General features: G+C 43.1%; 1 protein-coding gene across 1 annotated transcript in view; it reads left to right on the forward strand.

Annotated features, from left to right (window-relative positions):
• Positions 1-17,307, forward strand: part of LOC143797277 (antigen WC1.1-like) — a 326,210-nt gene that overhangs the window by 196,530 nt on the left and 112,373 nt on the right. Inside the window, exon 8 of the mRNA XM_077281061.1 lies at positions 9,896-10,205. Coding sequence (XP_077137176.1) covers positions 9,896-10,205 — 310 coding nt within the window. The remainder of the gene's footprint in view (positions 1-9,895; positions 10,206-17,307) is intronic.

The following is a 17,307-nucleotide window of genomic DNA, read 5'->3' on the forward strand; positions in this document are numbered from 1 at the left end:
TGTGTGGTGATGGGGTGGGGGGCGGTATTTGTGGGGGGTGGGATTGTGTGTGGTGATGTGGTGGGGTGAGATTTTGGGGGGCGGGATTATGTGTGGTGATGTGGTGGGGGCGGGATTTGTAGGGGGCAGGATTGTGTGTGGTGATGTGGTGCGGATTGTGTGTGGTAATGTGGTGGGGGCGGGATTGTGTGTGATAATGGGGTGGGGGACAGGATTATGTGTGTTGATGTGGTGGGGCGGAGCTACTGTGCAGGGGGCGGGATTAGTGAGTAATCACGATGCCTCTTATATATATAGATAGAGTCATTACAAACAGAATGATCTATTTCAAATGTTTATTTCTGTTAATGTTGATGATTATGGCTTACAGCCAATGAAAACCCAAAAGTCATTATCTCAATAAATTAGAATAATTACCGTATATACTCGAGTATAAGCCGAGATTTTCAGCCCAAATTTTTGGGCTGAAAGTGCCCCTCTCGGCTTATACTCGAGTCACGGTCGGCGGCAGGGTCGGCGGGTGAAGGGGAGAGGGCGCTGAGGCATACTTACCAGCTTCCGGCGCTCCTGGCGCTCCCCCTGCCCATCCCACGGTCTCCGGGTGCCGCAGCTCGTCCCCTGTTCAGTGGTCACGTGGGACCGCTCATTAGAGAAATGAATATGGACTCCACTCCCATAGGGGCGGAGCCGCCTATTCATTTCTCTAATCAGCGGTGCTGGTGACCGCTGACAGAGGAAGAGGCTGCGGCACCGAAGACCAGCTGTCCGGGGGAAGGAGCGGGACGTCGGGAGCAGGTAAGTATTACATATTCACCTGTCCGCGTTCCACACGCCGGGCGCCGCTCTGTCTTCCCGTCCTCTTGCTCTGACTGTGCAGGTCAGAGGGCGCGATGACGCATATAGTGTGCGCGCCGCCCTGTGCCTGATCAGTCAGTGCAGAGAGACGCCGGGACGGGATGCCGAGGAGCTGCAAGCAAGAGAGGTATGTGTTTTATTATTTTTAATGCAGCAGCAGCAGCACAGCTTTCTATGGCACAGCTTTCTATGGCACATCTATGGGGCAGTAATGAACGGTGCAGAGCACTATATGGCACATCTATGGGGCAGTAATGAACGGTGCAGAGCACTATATGGCACATCTATGGGGCAGTAATGAACGGTGCAGAGCACTATATGGCACAGCTATGGGGCAGTAATGAACGGTGCAGAGCACTATATGGCACAGCTATGGGGCAATAATGAACGGTGCAGAGCACTATATGGCACAGCTATGGGGCAATTATGAACGGTGCAGAGCACTATATGGCACAGCTATGGGGCAATTATGAACGGTGCAGAGCGCTATGGGGCAATTATGAACGTGCACAGCTTTCTATGGCACAGCTTTTTATGGCACATCTATGGGGCAATAATGAATGGTGCAGAGCACTATATGGCACAGCTATGGGGCAATAAGGAACGGTGCAGAGCACTATATGGCACAGCTATGGGGCAATAATGAACGGTGCAGAGCACTATATGGCACAGCTATGGGGCAATAATGAACGGTGCAGAGCACTATATGGCACAGCTATGGGGCAATAATGAACGGTGCAGAGCACTATATGGCACAGCTATAGGGCAATAATGAACGGTGCAGAGCACTATATGGCACAGCTATGGGGCAATAATGAACGGTGCAGAGCACTATATGGCACAGCTATGGGGCAATTATGAACGGTGCAGAGCACTATATGGCACAGCTATGGGGCAATTATGAACGGTGCAGAGCGCTATGGGGCAATTATGAACGGTGCACAGCTTTCTATGGCACAGCTATGGGGCAATTATGAACGGTGCAGAGCACTATATGGCACAGCTATGGGGCAATAATGAACGGTGCAGAGCACTATATGGCACAGCTTTCTATGGTACAGCTATGGGGCAATAATGAATGGTGCAGAGCACTATATGGCACAGCTATGGGGCCATAATGAACGGTATGGAGCATCTATTTTTATTTTTGAAATTCACCGGTAGCTGCTGCATTTTCCACCCTAGGCTTATACTCGAGTCAATAAGTTTTCCCAGTTTTTTGTGGCAAAATTAGGGGGGTCGGCTTATACTCGGGTCGGCTTATACTCGAGTATATACGGTAACAAAAAAACCTTCAAAGGCTTCCTAGGCATTTAAAAAGGTCCATCAGTGGGGAAGACTGCTGACTTGACAAATGTCCAGAAGGCAGTCTTTGACACACTCCACAAGGAGGGTAAGCCACAAAAGGTCATTGCTAAAGAAGCTGACTGTTCACAGAGTGCTGTATCCAAGCATATCAATGGAAAGTTGAGTGCAAGGAAAAAGTGTGATAGAAAAGGTGCCCAAGCAACTGGGATAACCGCAGCCTTAAAAGGATTGTTAAGAAAAGACCATTCAAAAATTTGGGGGAGATTCTCAAGTTGTGGATTGATGCTGGGGTCATTGCTTCAAGAGCCACTACACACACGTATCCAGGATATAGTTACATAGTTATTAAGGTTGAAGGAAGACTTTAAGTCCATCTAGTTCAACCCATAGCCTAACCTAACATGCCCTAACATGTTGATCCAGGGGAAGGCAAAAAAAAACCATGTGGCAAAGAGTAAGCTCCACATTGGGGAAACAAATTCCTTCCCGACTCCACATACGGCAGTCAGACTAGTTCCCTGGATCAACGCCTTATCAAGGAATCTAGTGTATATACCATGTAACATTATACTTTTCAAGAAAGGCATCCAGTCCCCTCTTAAATTTAAGTAATGAATCACTCATTACAACATCATACGGCAGAGAGTTCCATAGTCTCACTGCTCTTACAGTAAAGAATCTGTGTCTGTTATTATGCTTAAACCTTCTTTCCCCCAGACGTAGAGGATGCTCCCTTGTCCCTGTCTCAGGTCTATGATTAAAAAGATCATCAGAAAGGTCTTTGTACTGTCCCCTCATATATTTATACATTAAAATAAGATCACCTCTTAGTCTTCGTTTTTCCAAACTAAACAGCCCCAAGTGTAATAATCTATCTTGGTATTGCAGACCCCCCAGTCCTCTAATAACCTTGGTCACTCTTCTCTGCACCCGCTCTAGTTCAGCTATGTCTTTCTTATACATCGGAGACCAGAACTGTGCACAGTATTCTAAGTGTGGTCGCACTAGTGACTTGTATAGAGGTAAAATTATGTTCTCCTCATGAGCATCTATGCCTCTTTTAATACATCCCATTATTTTATTTGCCTTTGTAGCAGCTGCCTGACACTGGCCACTGAATATGAGTTTGTCATCCACCCATACACCCAGGTCTTTTTCATTGACGGTTTTGCCCAGAGTTTTAGAATTAAGGGCTACAAGTTTCGCATTCCTTGTGTCATGCCACTCATGACCAATAGACATGCCAGAAGCATCTTACCTGGGCCAAGGAGAAAAAGAACCGGACTGTTGCTCAGTGGTCCAAGGTATTGTTTTCAGATGAAAGGGAATTTTGCATTTAATTTGGAAATCAAAGTCCCAGAGTTTTGAGGAAGAGTAGAGAGGCACACAATCCAAGCTGCTTGAGGTCCAGTGTAAAGTTTCCACAATCAGTTATGATTTGGGCAGCCATGTTATCTGCTCATGTAGGTCCACCGTGTTTTACAAGACCAAAGTCAGCTCAACTGTTTACCAGGAAATTTTGGAGCACTTCATGCTTTCCTCTGCCGACAAGCTTTTTGGAGATGAAAATTTAATTATCCATCAGGACTTGGCACCTCTCCACACTGCCAAAAGTAACAACAACTATTTTAAAAACAACAGTATCACTGTGCTTGATTAGCAAGCAAACTCGCCTGACCTGAACCCCATAGAGAATCTATGGGGTATTGTCAAGAGGAATATGAGAGACACCAGAGGCAAACCCAACAATGCAGACAAGCTGAAGGCTGCTATTACAGTGTGTGACTACAATCTGAATAAAGTTGCCACAAACAACAGTAGTAGCATATTGTGAATAGGGTTGAGCGAAACGGGTCGGCCATTTTCAGAAGTCGCCGACTTTTGGCAAAGTCGGGTTTCATGAAACCCGACCCGACCCCTGTGTGGGGTCGGCCATGAGGTTGGCGATCTTCTGAATCTGGTATCGGAATTCCGATACTGAGTTCCGATATGTTTGCGATATCGGAAATCGGTATCGGAATCCACATTTAAGTGTAAAATAAAGAATTAAAATAAAAAATATTGATATACTCACCTCTCCGGAGGCCCCTGGACATCGCCGCTGGTAACCGGCAGCCTTCTTTGCTTAAAATGAGCACGTTTACGGCCTTCCATGACGTCACGGCTTCTGATTGGTCACGTGCCGCTCATGTGACCGCCACGCGACCAATCACAAGCCGTGACGTAATTCTCAGGTCCTAAATTCCTCATTCTAGGAATTTAGGACCTGAGAATTATGTCATGGCTTGTGATTGGTCGCGTGAGTGGTCACATGGGCGGCCGCGACCAATCACAAGCCGTGACGTCATTTAAGGCCCTTCACACGCTCATTCTTAAGAAGGAAGGCTGCCGGAAAGAAGCAGGGTGCGTCCGAGGGTGAGTATATACCTAATAGGAATATACTCACCCTCGGCTTCTTTCCGGCAGCCTTCCTTCCTAAGAATAAGCGCGTTCAGGGCCTTAGATGACATCACGGCTTGTGATTGGTCGCGGCCGCCCATGTGACCGCCACGCGACCAATCACAAGCCGTGACGTAATTCTCAGGTCCTAAATTCCTAGAATTAGGAATTTAGGACCTGAGAATTACGTCACGGCTTGTGTTTGGTCGCGTGGCGGTCACATGAGTGGCACGCGACCAATCAGAAGCTGTGACGTCATGGAAGACCCTGAACGCGCTCAGTTTAAGCAAAGAAGGCTGCCGGTTACCAACGGTGATGTCCAGGGGCCTCCGGACGGGTGAGTATATCAATATTTTTTATTTGAATTCTTTATTTTACACATTAATATGGATCCCAGGGCCTGAAGGAGAGTTTCCTCTCCTTCAGACCCTGGGAACCATAGTATCCCATTGCACTGCATTGGGTTTCGTGTTTCGGCCGACCCCGACCCCGACTTTTTTATAGGATCGGCCGATTTCGCTCGACCCGACTTTTGAGAAAGTCGGGTTTCGTGAAACCCGACCCGATCCTATAAAAATAAAAGTCGCTCAACCCTAATTGTGAATACTACTGAATCAAGTTGCCACAAAGAACAATAAAGATACATATTTCTATTATATCTATAAACCTTTCCTGTGTTTATCACATTTTCAGTGTTGTTTTAGAGGCACATAAGGTAGAGCTGTCATCGAGCGGGGTCACCAATCTCGAATCTGAGGGTGCCAACAGTGGTAGGTAGCAACAGCAATAGGTGCAGATTAGGTTTATATAGGTTTTTCTTGGCTGTGATTAGTCTGTTTTTGAGACAACACAAATATCACATATATCCTTCTACACACTGGTATTTTAGCTTTGGTGTATTTTCATTATGTTTTAATTATGTTAATAAAAATTAAATTTTTAAGGGAATATTTGTTCACCTGTTCTTGACTTCCTTCTCTTTATTTACAGTTTTGACAAAGTTGTCCTACCTTCAAAGATTGAAGTTGTCTGTAAATTTTATTGTAGGTACACTTCAACTGTGAAAGACAGAATATTTTTTAAAAAATCCAGAAAATCACATTGCATGAATTTTAAATAATTAAATTGTATGTTATTGCATGAAGTACAGTTGTGATCAAAAGTTTACATACCCCGGCAGAATTTCTTCCTTTTTTTCTGCCTTTTTTCAGTTAATATGAATGATAACACCAAAACTTTTTCTCCACTCATGGTTAGTGGTTGGGTGAGGCCATTTATTGTCAAACTACTGTGTTTTCTCTTTTTAAATCATAATGACAGCCCAAAACATCCAAAAGACCCTGATCAAAAGTTCACATACCCCATTTCTTAATACCGTTTATTGCATCCTCTAACATCAATGACAGCTTGAAGCTTTTGTGGTAGTTGTGGATAAGGTTCTATATTTTCACAGATTGTTAAGCTGTCCACTCTTCTTTGCAAAAATCCTCCAGTCCCTGTAAATTCCTGGACTGTCTATCATGAACTGCATGCTTGAGATATCCCCAGAGTAGCTCAATGATATTGAGGTCAGGAGACTGAGATGGCCACTCCAGCACCTTCACTTTGTTCCGCTGTATCCAATGACAGGTCGACTTGACCTTGTGTTTTGGATTGTTGTCATGTTGGATTGTGCAAGTACGTCCAATGCACAGCTTCCGGGCTGTTGACTGCAAATTTGCCTCCAATATTTTCTGATAATGTGCTGCATTCTTGTTTCCTTCAACTTTGGCCAAGTTTCCTGTGCCTTGGTAGCTCACACTTCCCAAAAACATCAGCAATCCACCTCCGTGCTTTATACTAGGAATGGTGTTCATCATAGGCCTTGTTGACCTCTGTCTAAATGTAACGTTTATGGTTGTGTCCAAAAAGTTCAATTTTGGTCTCATCACTCCAAATTACTTTATTCCAGAAGTTTTGAGGTTTGTCTCTGTGTTGTTTTGAGTATTGTAGGTGAGATAATTTGTTGCATTTTTTTTGGTTTTCAGAGAGTCCTGTATTTCAGCTGATGTTTTTGTGGGTTTTTCTTTGCATCCCGAACAATTTTCCTGGCAGTTGTGTATGATAATTTTGTTGGTTTACCTGACCATGGTTTTGTTTTTCTAGAGCCCATGATATTCCATTTGTTAATCACAGTTTGAACGCTGCTGACTGGCATTATCAATTCCTTGGGTATCTTTTTGTATCCCTTTCCTGTTTTATACAGTTCAACTACCTTTTCCCGTAGGTCCATTGACAATTCTTTTGCTTTCCCCATGACTCACAATCCAGAAATGTCAGTGGATGGATGAATGATGCAAGAGTCTGTCTGTATCCCTGAAATTCACTCAACTTTTACAGTATGCACACACCAGGGTATGTGAACTTTTGATAATGGTCATTTCGATTTTTTGGGTTGTCATTATGATTTAAAAAGAGAAAACACAGTACAGGGTGGGCCATTTATTTGGATACACCTAAATAAAATGGGAATGGTTGGTGATATCAACTTCCTATTTGTGGCACATTAGTATATGGGAGGGGTAAAACTTTTCAAGATGGGTGGTGAACATGGCGGCCATTTTGAAGTCGGCCATTTTGGATCCAACTTTATTTTTTCCAATGGGAAGAGGGTCATGTGACACATCAAACTTACTGATAATTTCATCAGAAAAACAATGGTGTGCTTGGTTTTAATGTAGCTGTATTCTTTCATGAGTTATTTACAAGTTTATGACCACTTATAAAATGTGTTCAAGGAGCTGCCCATTGTGTTGGATTGTCAATGCAATCCTCTTCTCCCACTCTTGACACACTGATAGCAACACCGCAGAAGAAATGCTAGCACAGGCTTCCAGTATCTGTTGATTTAGATGCTGCACAACTCTTATCTTCACAGTATAGCCAATTATCTTCAGATGACCCCATCTTATTTAGGTGTATCCATATAAATGGCCCACCCTGTAGTTTGATAATAAATGGCTTCATCCAACCACTAACCATGAGTGGATAAAAGTTTTTGGTGTTATCATTCATATTCTCTAAAAAAGGCCAAGAAAGCAAAAATTCTGCTGGGGTATGTAAACTTTTGAGCACAACTGTATTTGATCACCTACCAACCAGCAAGAATTCTGGCTCTCACTAACCTGTTAGTTTTTACTTTAAGAAGCCCCCATACACTGCACTCATTATCTGTATTTACTTCACCTATTTGAACTTGTTACCTGTATAAAAGACACCTGTCTACACACTCAATCACACTACAACCTTTTCCACCATAGCCAAGACTGAAGAGTTGTCTAAGGACACCAGGGACAAAATTGTAGACCTGAACAAGGCTCAGATCAGCTACAGGACAATAGGCAAGCAGCATGTTGAGAAGGAAATAACTATTGGCACAATTATTAGAAAATGGAAGACACACAAAATGACTGTCAATCTTCCTCGGTCTGGGGCTCCATGGAACATATTGCTTCGTGGTGTAAGGATGATTCTGAGAAAAGTCAGGAATCAGCCCAAAACTTCATGAGAGGACCTGGTCTATAACCTGAAGAAAGCTGGGACCACAGTTTCAAACATTAGTATTTGTAGCACACTATGCTGTCATTGATTAAAATCCTACAGGGAACGCAAGATCCCCTTGCTCACACCACCACATATCCAGGCCCATTTGAAGTACAGTAATGACCATCTGGATGATCCAATATAGGTATGGGAGAAGGTCATGTGGTCAGATGAGACCAAAATAGAACTTATTGCTATCAACTTCACCTGCTGTGTTTGGAATGAGAAGGAGGATAAGTACAACTCAAAGAACACCATCCCAACTGTGAAGCAAGGTGAGGCAAACATCCTACTTTGGGGGTGCTTTTCTGCAAAGGGGACCTGACGACTGCATTGTATGGAAGGGAGGATGGATGGGGTCAAATATTGCGATATTTTGACCAACAAGCTACTTCCCTCAGTAAGAATATTGAAGATTGGTCATGGCTAGGTCTTCCAGCATGACAATGACCCAAAACACACAACCATGGCAACTAAGCAGTGATTTGAAGTTCCTGGAGTGGCCTAGCTAGTCTCCAGACCTGAACCCAATAGAAAATCTTTGGTAGGAGCTGAAACTCAATATTGCCCATCAATCTGAAAGATCTGGAGAAGATCTGTATGGAGGAGTGTGCTGAAATCTTTGCTGCAGTGTGTGCAAATTTGGTCAAGTACTGCATCTTTCATCTGACCTCTGTAATTGCAAACAAAGGTTTCTGGACCAAATATTAAGTTCTGTTTTTCTACTGTATCAAATACTTATTTCAAGCAATAAAATGCAAATGTATTATGTAAAAGTCATACAATGTGATTTTCTGGATTTTTTAAGATTCAGTCTCTCACAGTTGAAGTGCACCTAAGAGAAAAATTACAGATCTCTACATTCTTTGTGGGTGGGAAAACTTGCAAAATCGTCAGTGTTTCAAATACTTGTTTTCCCCACTGTATATAGCTAGATTTGGAATCCCTGTGTGACAGGTACTGAGAGAAGTGTATACAGTAAATATAAAGAAATAGATTTCAGCAAAAACATTTTTAGAGCCACATTGCAGGGGGTACTTTGGTAGTCAAGTCTCTATGGCAACATTTTCAATGAGACCCAATTTCAAAAATAACTTTTAGTTATGTGTTTAAGTAAAAAACATTGTCATGGCAGTAGAGATACCTTACTCTAAACATGTCAATTTGAGTTAATTGACCATGATCATCTTAGATAATGTTACATAAGAGTAACTAAATTTATTCCATTGACTTAAAAAGTACTCATATAGAGAAAGTTCATAGATTTTGAATCCAGAGATCTGGTTGACAATGTTTAAGAAAGCTAGTTTTAAACTTATTTTTCCCATACGATTGCTCTAGGAAAAAATAATGAAATCTGCGAATCGAGCTCCTCTTCACTTCCCTGAATTGTTCAAATCTGCCATAATTGAAACTTAGAAGATTTGCTCGTCTATACAGGGCTGTAGTGGAAAAATCTTTGCTGTGTAGTGAACTGTTGTCCAGAAAGCGGGGATGACCTTGTAAGTTTGTGGTGCCTCTAAAATGTTTGAATGTAGCTGCGCTAAGGCTTCAGTGGGGTAGAATTTGTTTTAATAAACTTCATATTGCAAACCCTTCTTTTTGCTGCAGAGTAAGGGTTATATAACAAGGTAAATCCCTGAGAACTTATTTTTATGGTCCATAAAAGGTAAACATATCCTCTCACATATTAACAACAATTGTCTTTCAGAATTTCTGGATCTTCGCCTGACTAATGGTAAAAAGGAATGTGAAGGGTGGCTAGAAGTTTACCAAGATGGAAGATGGGGCTTCGTATGTAATAATCTTATGCCAGCGCTAACACTCTCTATTATCTGCAAACATCTGAAATGTGGATCAAACGGAGACCTGGTGTTAAAATTGAGTAATTCTAGCAAAGGATCCTTCTGGTTGCATCATGTTAACTGCACCAAACATAGTAAACTATTATGGGAATGTCCATCATCTCCATGGAGCACAAACCCCTGCAGAGATAGAGAACTCGCTTATGTAGTTTGTAAGTGTCTTAATTATTTCATTATAATGTCATTCTGCCAGTTTCTGATTTTCTCTTTATTTTACATTTCTAGCTATTAAAAACCGAATAGAAAATGTATCATAGTGTTTGCACCTAAAAGTTAGCCCAATTTTCAACATTTCTTTGTCGCAAAAGAGCAAACTATTTAAAGCGCCATTTTATATTTTCTTTAGCACTCACACCATAACCTAAAAATGGCAAGTAAAGGGGTTGCTATTAAGGATATGCAAACAGGCTCAGTGATACTCGGATATCACTCGAGCATCTGGGTGCTCAGATGCACTCGGCACTCAGCGACATTAACCAGTTCTCGAATTTTAAACTCTAATCTCTGTCCCGTATGTTTGATGCCTCTAACACATCCAATAAGCATGTAGTGATTGCTTTCCAGTCTTCCAGTCTCTGTAATGTCGTAGCCATCTTGGTAGCGGTAATACTGTGATTGGCTGGCCGCATTACCTCATTAGAGGTATAAAAGAGCAGGAGATGCCAGGCTCGCCACATTGATGCCATTGCCCAGCTCAGTGACAGTTCTTATTGGAGGGAGAGAGTACTTGTCCAGGCCAGTTTGTGCAACACATGCATGGAGAGCCTGTGTGTTGTGACTGTCACACAGCCGCGACACATGCAGCACTGAACAGCTGATTATCAGGAGCGCTCCAGATATCTGGGTTTCCGATGCAGCTTCTTCTGTAAGCACTATAGTATGCTGAATAAGGAGGGAGCCAACAATGTTCGCTCATCTCTAGTGAGCACCTTAAACCCCCAGGTAATACACAAAAGTTTATAACATTGATCCATAAAATATTTTAAAACATCACAGAAGGATAATGTAAAGCGGTGAAACTAGAAAAATCATATTTTTCCCACAAAAATGTTATTTTAGCTCCATTTTTTTTTTATTTTCATGAGGTTAACAAGACAAAATGGATGCCAAAAATTGTTATGCAATTTCTCCTGAGTAAACCGATTCCCCATATGTGGTCAAAAACTAGTTTGAGGCACAGTGCAAAGATCAGAAGTGAAGTAGCGCCATATTGGAGTTCAGATTTTGCTGGACTGGTTTGAGGATGCCATATTACATTAGCAATGCCCCTGAGGTGCCAGAACAGTGGAAATCCCACATAAGTGATGCCATTTTACAAACTACACCTCTCAGTGAATTCATCTAGGGGTGTGTGAAAACAAAATTACACTTTTAACGCCAAAATTTAGTTTTAGCCCCAGATTTGAAATTTTCACAAGAGGAAATGGGCAAAAATGACATCAAAATGTGCCCCACAATTTCTGTTGAATGTAGACATACCCCATATGTGGCTGTACAGTACTGTTTAGCTGCACAGCGAGACTCGGTAAGGACGCAGCGCTATTTGGGTCCTGAAGTGCAGATTTTGCTAGAATAGTTTGCGGACGACATAAACAGAGCCCCTAAGTGTTCTGTATATGGAGCACATAAGTGTCCCCATTTTGGAAATACATGTATATCTACAATTGTAGTGACAATTTTGACTCCATGGATGTTTTCCAGAAACAAGAAGCAGTGGATATTGCTGAGTGAAAATTTCAAACTGCCATTGCAGAGCCCATATATTGTAGTGCCCAGTATATTGTAGTTCCCAGTACATTGTAGTGACTGGTACGTTGTAGTGACCAACTCATGCTTCTGGAGACATGCACATGTAAATTAGGCGGGCAGTCATCACAACAGAAAATGTCAAACATGTGGACTAAATGTTATTTACGCACACTGGGGCTTAGAAGTGAGTGGGACATTTGGATTTGGGAGTGCAGAATTTGATTAATTTTTTTTTTGGGATGAGATGCCCCCTATATTTCCTTTAACAGACAAGGGATCTGTGTGTGGACTTGCTTTTTTGTGGATTGATTTGAAGCTTTTTTTGGGAACATTTTAAAGAACATTTGGATCACATTTATCTTGCACTGTACGCTGAGCACTTGTATCAAAGTTTCCATCCTAAATCTCAGATTGACATGATTCAGTTGAAACCCCTGAGAGATCCATTCACTATAATGAGGCAGCAGAGTTACTCTGGACTCCATCTAGCCTCTGTTCATTTTTGTCCTTCTTTTCAGAAGTGCACAAAACTGGCGTACCATGCTTTTATGCAGGCGTAAAAATATGGACACCACAGGATGATAGGTAGACAGACAGCATCCACTGTGTCTCCATCTGCCTCAAAATGCCTTTATTCTTTGAGTCGGTGCGATTCCATACTTTTTACTGCAAAATCAAGTTTTTGTGTCACAATATTTTTGGAGCTATAATTTTTCCATATTTCTGCCAACAGAGTCATGTGAGGGCTTGTTTTTTGCGGGCCGAGATGACATTTTTATTGGTTCCATTTTCGGGCACATGACTTTTTTTGATTGCTTTCTATTCTGGGTTTTGGAAGGCAAAATTAACAAAAAAACAGTAAATCTGGGGGGGGGGGGGGGGGGTGGCCTGGCAGCCTAGAGGAAAGGACACACTTCACAAGAGCTCCATCTGATACCATCAAGCTTTATACTTTTTTAATACTTTTGCTGGCTCCAAACCCCCCAGAGTTAGGCTGGTGCCCTCGTGAATACTAAAGAAAGCTTTTGGACCAGTTTAGCCACTTCCTGCGGTCTCCAGGAGAGCAAAGAGCACGGAAGGTGAAGGACGTGGTTGGAGCCTGGAGCCATCTTCCCTCCGACTCCATACAGCAGCACACGCACGTGGGGTGAAATCCTTGATGAGTCGGCGGTGAGTTCACCAGGTGCTGCAGCCGCCTCGCATGGTCCCCAGAAACACTTCCCCTGCTGTGCACTCACCCGGCCTCCCCACCTTTGGCCCCACACGTTGCTCCCCCGGGTGCGCCGTCCTCCCTCCTCTATTTATAAACACTTACCCATCCAGGGTCTGGCTCCTGGGTCCTCTGCCCTGGCCACGACGACTTATTCCTAACCCCCTATATCCATGACACGAAATACGCTTTCCCTTTAACTTCATTTTCCATAAACTGGGCATAAAATACCGGAGTTTCCTATAGTGTAAAGATGACCTTATGCCTAACTCACGCGAAACTAACTCAGTGAAGCCTACCAATAAGTCTCCTTCACTAATGGACCTGGACATAAATATGTCTTCCGGACCATATCCTTCGGCAGAGTCTTCTAATTCCTAATTCCTCCATACCAGACGGAGTCGTCTCAGATCCCAGCCTCTACAACCAGGATTCCAAGTACCTCAACTCTGGACCAAACAGCTTTACTCTCACAGTTCCTGACCATCCAGTATTCCAAAGTATCCAAAATGTAGGATATGTGAACTAAACAACTTTCGAAAGAGATCAGAGTGCTGGGTTCCCGAACCTCCGATCTTGACAAAAGGATGGACTCGACCTCTGTAGCCCATGCCACCCATGAAAAGGAAACTGAGATGCTCCATGAGGTGATATACACCCTCAACAAACTAGATGATTTTGAAAACTTCACCCGCAGATGCAATATTCGTATCAGGGGTTTACCCAAAGCAATCACAGACCTCTAATCCACAGCAACAGCTCTGTTTCAAGAACTCCTACCTAGGGCCGATTTTAGGAAAAGTGGGGCCCTAGGCAAAGTTTAAAATGGGGCTCCAAATGCTAACATATTGCACATCACACAGAAGCATTTTGGTTGTATTTACATGCGCTGAGGTCAGGCCGCTAAATGAGTGTGATCGACAATATTGAAATCATTCAAAGCTTGTTTCCTGGCCTCTTTCCACCAACTGAGAAAGAATGATGGGGACAGAATGATCATTAAAAGATCACTAATAGATCACCATACAGTATCATGTTATCCGCAGCACATCTACAGTTTACACCGGCGATGTGCTGCTGAGACCAATGATTTTTGTTCCGGCATAAACAATCCTATCCCTCGATGGATATGCAGCATTTTTTTGTTTTGTATAATACACCAAATAGTCCTCCATATATTATAAAGTGCACTGTTGTGAATTTGCTTTTTGCTCCCTCTAGTGGTTACTAGTTTTTTGACTCTGGTTTTTCTGTCATTCCTTTTATCCGCACCTGGGTCGTTAGTTAGGGGTGTTGCTATATAAGCTCCCTGGACCTTCAGTTCAATGCCTGGCAACGTAGTTATCAGAGCTAGTCTGCTGTGCTCTTGTCTACTGATCCTGGTTCCAGTTATATCAGCTAAGTCTGCCTTTTGCTTTTTGCTATTTGTTTTGGTTTTGTATTTTTGTCCAGCTTGTTCCAAATCTATATCCTGACCTTTGCTGGAAGCTCTAGGGGGGCTGGTGTTCTCCCCCCGGACCGTTAGACGGTTCGGGGGTTCTTGAATTTCCAGTGTGGATTTTGATAGGGTTTTTGTTGACCATATAAGTTACCTTTCTTTATTCTGCTATCAGTAAGCGGGCCTCTCTGTGCTAAACCTGGTTCATTTCTGTGTTTGTCTTTTCCTCTTACCTCACCGTCATTATTTGTGGGGGGCTTCTATCCAGCTTTGGGGTCCCCTTCTCTGGAGGCAAGAAAGGTCTTTGTTTTCCTCTACTAGGGGTAGCTAGATTCTCCGGCTGGCGCGTGTCATCTAGAATCAACGTAGGAATGATCCCCGGCTACTTCTAGTGTTGGCGTTAGGAGTAGATATATGGTCAACCCAGTTACCACTGCCCTATGAGCTGGATTTTTGTATTCTGCAGACTTCCACGTTCCTCTGAGACCCTCGCCATTGGGGTCATAACAGTTTGCCAGGCCTTGATTAAATGTTTAATGCATTGCAGAAGAGGGATTATAAGAAAGAAGATTCTGAGTTTTTTTTTTTTTTTTTCTTCTTCCCCTTTACCTCAGAGTGGCTATGCTTGCTGCAGACATGAATGTCCAGACCTTGATTACAAGTGTGGACCAGCTGGCTACTCGTGTGCAGGGCATACAAGACTATGTTATCAGAAATCCTAGGTCAGAACCTAAAATACCGATTCCTGAACTGTTTTCCGGAGACAGGTTTAAGTTTAGGAATTTCGTGAATAATTGTAAATTGTTTTTGTCCCTGAGACCCTGTTCATCTGGAGATTCTGCTCAGCAAGTAAAAATTGTTATTTCGTTCTTACGGGGCGACCCTCAGGATTGGGCTTTTTCGCTGGCGCCAGGAGATCCGGCATTGGCTGATCTTGATGCGTTTTTTCTGGCGCTCGGTTTACTTTATGAGGAACCCAATCTTGAGATTCAGGCAGAAAAGGCCTTGCTGGCTATGTCTCAGGGGCAGGACGAGGCTGAAGTGTATTGCCAAAAAATTCGGAAATGGTCCGTGCTGACACATTGGAACGAGTGTGCACTGGCCGCTAATTTTAGAAATGGCCTTTCTGAAGCCATTAAGAATGTTATGGTGGGTTTTCCCATTCCCACAGGTCTGAATGATACTATGGCACTGGCTATTCAAATTGACCGGCGGTTGCGGGAGCGCAAAACCGCAAATTCCCTCATGGTGTTGTCTGAACAGACACCTAATTCGGTGCAATGTGATAGAAAAACCGCAAATTCCCTCATGGTGTTGTCTGAACAGACACCTGATTTAATGCAATGTGATAGAATCCTGACTAGAAATGAGCGGAAAATTCATAGACGCCGGAATGGCTTGTGCTACTACTGTGGTGATTCTACACATGTTATCTCAGCATGCTCTAAACGTATAGCTAAGGTTGTTAGTCCTGTCACCGTTGGTAATTTGCAACCTAAATTTATTCTGTCTGTAACTTTGATTTGCTCACTGTCATCTTATCCTGTCATGGCGTTTGTAGATTCAGGTGCTGCCCTGAGTCTCATGGATCTCTCATTTGCTAAGCGCTGTGGTTTTACTCTTGAACCATTAGAAAATCCTATACCTCTTAGGGGTATTGATGCTACACCATTGGCAGCAAATAAACCGCAGTATTGGACACAGGTTACCATGTGCATGACTCCTGAACACCGCGAGGTGATACGTTTCCTGGTTTTACATAAAATGCATGATTTGGTTGTTTTAGGGCTGCCATGGTTACAGACCCATAATCCAGTCCTGGACTGGAAGGCTATGTCAGTCTCAAGTTGGGGCTGTCGTGGTATTCATGGGGATTCCCTGCCTGTGTCTATTGCTTCTTCTACGCCTTCGGAAGTTCCGGAGTATTTGTCTGATTATCAGGATGTCTTCAGTGAGTCTGAGTCCAGTGCACTGCCTCCTCATAGGGACTGTGACTGTGCTATAGATTTGATCCCAGGCAGTAAATTTCCTAAGGGAAGACTGTTTAATCTGTCGGTACCTGAACATACCGCTATGCGTTCATATATCAAGGAGTCTCTGGAGAAAGGACATATTCGTCCGTCTTCTTCCCCTCTTGGTGCGGGATTCTTTTTTGTGGCAAAAAAGGACGGATCTTTGAGACCTTGTATTGATTATCGGCTTTTAAATAAGATCACTGTCAAATTTCAGTATCCTTTACCGCTGTTGTCTGACTTGTTTGCCCGGATTAAGGGTGCCAAGTGGTTCACCAAGATAGACCTTCGTGGTGCGTACAACCTTGTGCGCATTAAGCAAGGTGATGAATGGAAAACCGCATTCAATACGCCCAAAGGTCATTTTGAGTACTTGGTGATGCCTTTTGGGCTCTCCAATGCGCCTTCAGTTTTTCAGTCCTTTATGCATGACATTTTCCGGAAGTATCTGGATAAATTTTTGATTGTTTATCTGGATGATATTTTGGTTTTTTCTGATAATTGGGATTCGCATGTGGAGCAGGTCAGGTTGGTCTTTAAAATTTTGCGTGAAAATTCTTTGTTTGTCAAGGGCTCAAAGTGTCTCTTTGGTGTACAGAAGGTTCCCTTTTTGGGGTTCATTTTTTCCCCTTCTGCTGTGGAGATGGACCCAGTCAAGTTCCGAGCTATTCTTGATTGGACTCAGCCCTCGTCAGTTAAGAGTCTTCAGAAGTTCTTGGGCTTCGCTAACTTCTACCGTCGTTTTATCGCTAATTTTTCTAGCATTGTGAAACCTTTGACGGATATGACCAAGAAGGGCTCCGATGTAGCTAACTGGGCTCCTGCTGCCGTGGAGGCTTTCCAGGAGTT

This window comes from Ranitomeya variabilis, chromosome 1 (assembly GCF_051348905.1).
Source record: "Ranitomeya variabilis isolate aRanVar5 chromosome 1, aRanVar5.hap1, whole genome shotgun sequence".
Taxonomy (NCBI): Eukaryota; Metazoa; Chordata; class Amphibia; order Anura; family Dendrobatidae; genus Ranitomeya; species Ranitomeya variabilis.